Source organism: Hipposideros armiger, unplaced genomic scaffold (assembly GCF_001890085.2).
Source record: "Hipposideros armiger isolate ML-2016 unplaced genomic scaffold, ASM189008v1 scaffold_22, whole genome shotgun sequence".
NCBI classification, from domain to species: Eukaryota; Metazoa; Chordata; class Mammalia; order Chiroptera; family Hipposideridae; genus Hipposideros; species Hipposideros armiger.
The window spans coordinates 1,731,097-1,737,658 of record NW_017731372.1 but is presented as its reverse complement, the minus strand read 5'-3'; the positions used below and the strand labels follow the sequence as shown (position 1 = coordinate 1,737,658).

At 40.8% G+C, this 6,562-nt stretch overlaps 1 protein-coding gene across 1 annotated transcript in view; it reads right to left on the bottom strand.

Moving 5' to 3' along the window:
* The window catches only part of LOC109379102 (collagen alpha-1(I) chain-like), a 7,747-nt gene extending 5,097 nt beyond the window's left edge, over nucleotides 1-2,650 (bottom strand). The window contains exon 1 of the mRNA XM_019635447.1: nucleotides 2,624-2,650. Within this exon, the coding sequence (XP_019490992.1) occupies nucleotides 2,624-2,650 (27 nt within the window). The remainder of the gene's footprint in view (nucleotides 1-2,623) is intronic.
* Between the last annotated feature and the right edge of the window lie 3,912 nt (nucleotides 2,651-6,562).

Sequence of the window (6,562 nt, the reverse complement as noted above, 5' to 3'; positions counted from 1 at the left end):
GTACCACTCTGAAATATGCTACCCGAGCAGCCCTGCTTCTGAGTTCCTGAACGTTTGGGGTATCCCACAGTCTTCCTCACTTGCTAAGATTTTATAGCCTTACACAGTTGAAGACCTCAGATCTTTTATGTTAGCTCCACCATCAAGATTTTGGACTAGATGGATGTGTGTGTGTGTGTGTGTGTGTGTGTGTGTGTGTGTGTGTGTGTGTATGTGTGTCCAAATCTTCCTTTTGGGGTTACAATGCACATGCAGTAAAGTGCCCAATAAGCAGTTGTGGAATGATGGTTGTTTATGTATTTTGTTTATAATGGTTAATTCTAGTGACCCCACACAGCTCCTACTGAATGCTATGGGGCTAAGTCAGAGCAGATAGTTTAAATCCAGTGCTAACAATTTGCTAATGATTCTAATTGGCCTCTCCATGATGTGTGAATTAACTCTGAGTAACCTGCTTTTCTAGACCTGAAAATTATGGCTCTGACTTTTGTTTATTTCTTCCTTGGGTTTCTCCTTGGGGTATGTATTTTCTTTTATCTCTTTTTCGAAAGTTGGGTAGATAGAAGATGAAAAGATGAAATATAGTCATTTGAACCTAGGAGTGTTAAGAACCCATAACCAAGGAGTGAGATTCAGCCATAGGTGAACGAGAAGGATGAAGGAGAAGCAGCAGAACTCCAAACACCCCAGTGGGGTCAGCAGTGCCCCTGAGGCTGTCTGCTTCCCTTTCCTCTCAGGTTCATATACTTGCCCAGCTGTCAGAAGTTAGCTCTCTAGTGTGGACGTTAGCGCTCTTTTGCCCCAGGTGACACAGCGCCTCCATCACTGTGGGTGTAACAGACAAGTCATCTGGTGCTCACTGATATCGGCTTGGAGTATTGTCCTGCTTCCAGCTTATATGTGCTGATAGCATCGTAAATTCACAGGTTGGTCTTGTGTCTCCAATGATCGTAAGCTCTGTGAGAACCGAAGGCTTCCCTGTTCCTATAGCGCTCAGGCCAGGCAGCAGTATCCTCCAGCCTTGGAGGTAGGGTAGTAATGAAGTTGCTACGAAGCTGCTATGTGGGCTGCTCTTGGTAATGATAGAAAGCCAATATTGATAACTAGAAATTTCCACAGCTATGACACAGACAGAAGAATGTGGCTAAAAGAAAAAAAAGAAAAGAACTGTATGTGTGTGTGTGTGTGTGTGTGTGTGTGTGTGTGTGTGTGAGAGAGAGAGAGAGAGAGAGAGAGACAGAGAGACAGAGAGACAGACAGCGCAGAAACTAACAAAATCCCCGTTATTTTTATTTCTATCTCAGCGTTACCTCTTTGAACATGCCCTCTCTTTCCCCTACTCCCTTTCAGAAAGTGAAATGATATTGAAGAGATAAACTTAAGGAGTATATTTGCAGCTCCCTTCACCATAATTAAGCAAGGACCCCTAAAACAACTAGTGAGCTATTACCTCTCATTACATTAGTTTTCAGAAGCTGTACTGATTCTGATGTTATAGGCTGATTATAGATAAAATTATAGAGAATTAAAATTTTTAAGAGATAATGGGAAATATTGCTGCCATAGAGATACAAACAACCTCCTAATTTCAGATCATATTCTAACCGGGAGTTCGGAAAGAATTGGGAAACTCCAAAACAAGGGTTTCAAATAGTTTTGGTGTGTTAGCATATAGTCAGAAAGTTTTCTAAACTCCCCTCATGTTTTAGCTGATTGAAGAACCCCTAAAATACTACGAAGGTATTGTTATTATGAATATCTCCATTTTCTAGATGTAAAACCTGAGGAACAGCACGGTTATTGGGGCAAAGCCAAGGTTACCCAGCTAATAAGTGACAGAGCTGGAATTCGCTGTTAGACCTGGTGCCTAGATTACACCATACTGATGGGAGCCCCTGGACATAGAAAAGAACCACTGTATCTTCGGGAATCCCCTGAGTGGTAAGTAGCCCCAGTATACTTTTCACCTTCTCCATTGTGGTTTCTATACCTGAGAGGGGCCAGAATGAGGGGAACAGGATTAGTGATTAGTCGGACCATGATACCTGCTGGTTAATCAGAAGCTTCCTGGGGGTTCTCCTAGCCAGAAGACAATGCACTCATTAATGGAGGTAGGAGATTACAGAGCAAAGGTGGCTTAGAAGACTTGGAGCATGATAGCATTTCCATCCTTCAGCAGTTGGCTTAATTGGTCCAAAATAGCTGTCAAGGAAGGTCAGCTTTGCCTTATGCAAAATGCCTAGTGTTAATGAAACGCAGTCATTAGCATAAACATTTAAAATGCTTTCACCAGCTTGGAATGGTGGTTTGATTTCTTTCCCCCTTTCCTCCTTGCTTAGTCCTGCAATCGCAATCCAGACCTTGGTCCCTCTGCTGGACTCTTAAGTCACCTTGACTCCCGGCTCTCTGGTTGTACACTGTCCTTGTTGTCAGAGTCCTTTCTTTAAAGCACAGTCCTTCCTCGAAAACCCTGTTCCAGGTTGCAAGCCTCCAGCTCTGTGATGAGTCCAAAATGAGGTCTACACTTCTCTGTCACTCACGCAAAACCACACATAATTTGGCACCTGCCTACTTTTCAGACGGGTTCCAGCTCCAACCACTAACTGGTCTATGGCCTAGCTACCTGGCTGATTCGCTGGTTTCCATCCATATTCCGTTTCCTACCCTGGTGCCTGGCACCTGTCTCCTCTGTGTAGACTGCTCAAACCCGTACACATTTCAAGAATGTGCCTCTCGGCCAACCTTGCTCTTTCTCTACCTCATTGCTAGCTCTGTGGCCGTGGGCAAGGCAACTTGACCTTTCTGAACCTTGGCTTCTTCATCTGCAGCAAAAGGGCCATGCTATGTACATGGAGAATTAGGAATAAAGGCCTGGCATCCTGCACATGTACACAGCACATATGGATGCTTGGCAAACGGTTACTATTATATTATCAGATGTTCTTTGTGGTCTGGCTTAAATGCCATTTGTTCTGAGCAGATTTCAAAAATCCCCCCTTGTCTGAAGTGAGCTGTTCCTCCTCCACCTCCTCCTATTGAAGTTTGGGGTTTTCTTAAAAGCCTTTGAGATTTGGCTTATGTGTTATAGGAGTGAACCAATTCTGACTCACATGGCAGATAAGCATTTTGTAAATGGTACAGTTCGATTCTTTTAAGTGTATTCACATGACAATGCAACTATCACCACTTTCTACTTCTAAAACATTTTTATCACCTTAAAGCATGGGAGAGTTCCAATTTCTCCACATCTTCATGAATAGTTGTTATTGCCTGTTTTTTTTTTTTTGTTCTAGCTTTTCTAGTGGGTATCTCACTGTGGTTTTGATTTGCATTTCCCTAATGACTAATTTTGTTGAACATCTTTTCTTGTGTTCTTCTGTTGCAGATTGCATATAATTTTATGGTGACAGTTGCTATAGTTGGTACTCGCTTACCCTTCACATTTCCTATAAGCCTTTGCTCAAAGCTTTGTAAATTGTGGGGGTCAAAATCTGTTTATCGAGTGAGTTATTTATTCTTGATATCACCCACTGGGTATCCTCATATGAACTGATTATAAGAGAGAAGAGAGAGAACAAAGAAAGCATGGAGGAAAGGATAGGACCAAAAAAAAAAATCAAAGAATATGACTTTACTTTTCAATTTGAAAAGTAAAGCCACTTTTCTTTTTAGTAGAAGGAAAAAAACACAGGTTAAAATTTTATATAATATTGAAATAGGTAAGCCTTATCTCAGAAGAAATCTTAAAGGAAAATATTGATACTTTTCAATGCATAAAACAATTGTATATTAGAAAATATCATAAACAAAATTGAAAAGTAAATGGCTCACTAAGGTAATATTTGCAATATATTTGACAAATAGATGGTTAGGCCTTTAATATGTAAAGAGTCCTACAAACCAATAAGGAAAATACACAAATTCAATAGAAAACTGGTCAAAAATATAAGGAAATAATTCACAAAATGGGAGATATAAATTATTAATAACATAAGTTAAAATGTTCAATGTTATAGTTCTCAAATTAAAAATAGGATGCTATTGTCTCCCTATATAATTGACAAAGATTTTTCAAAATTACCCTCTCAAGAGTTGAGGAAGGTTTAGGGAAATAGGCACTCTCATATGCTGCTGATAAAGTAATTTATATATATATATGAAAAGCATTAGAAGTTTGTATGCCTTTGCCAAGCAAGTACTAGCCTTCTAAGGTTTTATCATAAGGAAATATTCACAGATGTATCCTTATACCATGCTAAGAAATTTTTAATGATATGGGAAAATGTTTATGATACATTATACTAGAAAAGAGAATATCAAATTGTGTATGTAGCACGATCGTAAATAAGTTAAAATATATACACATGTGCTTTGAAAAAATGTTACAATGTTAATAATGGTGATTTCTGTGGTGGGATTTGGAGTGATCGCTTCTTAAAATATATTTTCTCCATTTTCAAAGAGCACATTTTACTTTTATAGTTAGAGGAAAAGGTTATTGAAAAACAGTCTTCCACCTTTGAGAGTCGTTCCCGAGAACAATCAGAGAAGTATAACTATTGGGATTGGAAGTGACCTTTAAGAGTTTTAGCTCAAACCCCCACTCTGCTCCCTGCAAGCTTGTTCAGCATTTCAACTCATACTATAATTAATATATTTGGAGGTGCTCTTTTCTCTTTAAGGACCTATATGTCTGTTTACATACAGTTTTCAGAGGGTAGTCATACAGATAATTCAAGGATGGGACCACAAGGCCTGTGTGGCCAGGTCAAGGTGCAGGTGTTCTAAGGGGGAGAGAAAAGAGTGGTTATTTCAAGCCTTCGCTCTCTTACAGGGAATATCCTGGCCATGCTTTTCCTAGGTTGACTCACAGCCTGACAGGTACAGGAGCTGGCTTCTGGGACAGCCATGAGAACGCTCTTGCAGACCTCCACCTAGAGAGGACACAGCTGACCATAGACCCCAGCTGCTTCCCTGTGAAACCCACTGATGTGTCTTTGCCAAGGCCACGCTCCCTGGGGTACTCCTAGCCAATGACCAAGTGCAGCAGGGATTCCGGCAGCCCCATTCCTGGGGGACACAGGACTCCGCTGACCCCCGACTTAGCCTCCAGGACTCCGCTGTTTGCTGAACCTTCTTCAGACTGCAGGGCAGCCTAGCACGCTTTCCCCAACCTTCTTTCACCACTGCTCAAACAGCTCTCCCAACCTTCTCTGGGTCCCTCCCTATTTTTTCTCACACAAGCATTTTCCCTAATAAAATTCTTGCATATGTAATCCCATCTTGGGTTTGCTTTCTCAGAGGACCCAGACAAACATAACTTCTCAGCAGTCTTGAAGTCCTAAGCCTTGCTGCCTCCCCCTCCCCATGCTCCTCAGACAGTCATGTGACATCATCACCACCAATGCATTGCAATGAGGCAGGAGGTGGGGGGTCGGAAAGGGATTAACAGACAGAGAAAGCCCATTGCAATTTCAGGCTTGTGTGGTAATCCACACAGATCTAGTCACATTTCATCTACTCAGATCCATGTTCCATTTCTATTAGTGAATATATTTCACCCCAACTTCTTGGAGTTTGGATAGATTTCTGCTGAACACACATTCACCAAGGAAACCAGTGCTGTCCAACAGAAATATAATGGGAATCACATTATGCAATTTTAAATTTTCTAGTGGCTACATGGAAAACTACAAAGAATCAGGTGAACTTCCTGTTAATAGATTATATTTAACCCAATATATGAAAATATTATCAGTTCGACATGTAATCAATATAAAAATTGTTAATGATATACTTTACTTTTCCTTGGAGTACGTCTTTGAAATCCACTGTGTATTTATATTTCTGACACATCTTGATTCAGACAGACTACATTTCCAATGCTCAGTAGTCTCACATGACTGGAGGATTTATTGGGTGGTACCGAGCTAGACTAGAAATGCCCTAAACATAGGAGTGAGTTTTTTCCTGCTTTTGGATTAGGAGAACAACCAGGACTGAGACAGGCATGTAGTAGGTGCTTCATCAATCCTTGTTAATTGCTTATTGTTACATGAAATAGTGTGGAATGCGTGTAAGGGTCTCTTACTCACAGGGCTATAAGGGCCCGGAAATAACTTGGGCCATGAGGTAGGATAGGAGGGACTGAGGCGCATGGGGGTACCTCTCAGCCCCAGGTACTGTTGACATCTGTGCTTTATCGAGAGAGACCAGAAATCTGGATTTATATGTGAAATATTCCCATTGCCAATGTCAGCGATGTGCACGGGTCAGTGTTAGCTTGTGGAACACACGTTTATAACTAGTACTCTCCACTATATGTAACTCTCTTTGAAGGCAGACAAACTACAGTGACAAGCTAATTAGCATTATTAGTAAGAGAATTAAACAACAACAACAAAACATCATAAAAGCTGCCAGCTGCCATATTGCCTTTTATGTGGAGAGGGGGATGGTGTCATATGTTCTTCAAAGCTAGGGTTAGCCTGTTTCAAAAATAGCAAAATCATGTGGTTACAGAGTATGGTTTCTTAATCTATCTCTGTCTCTCTCTCTCTCT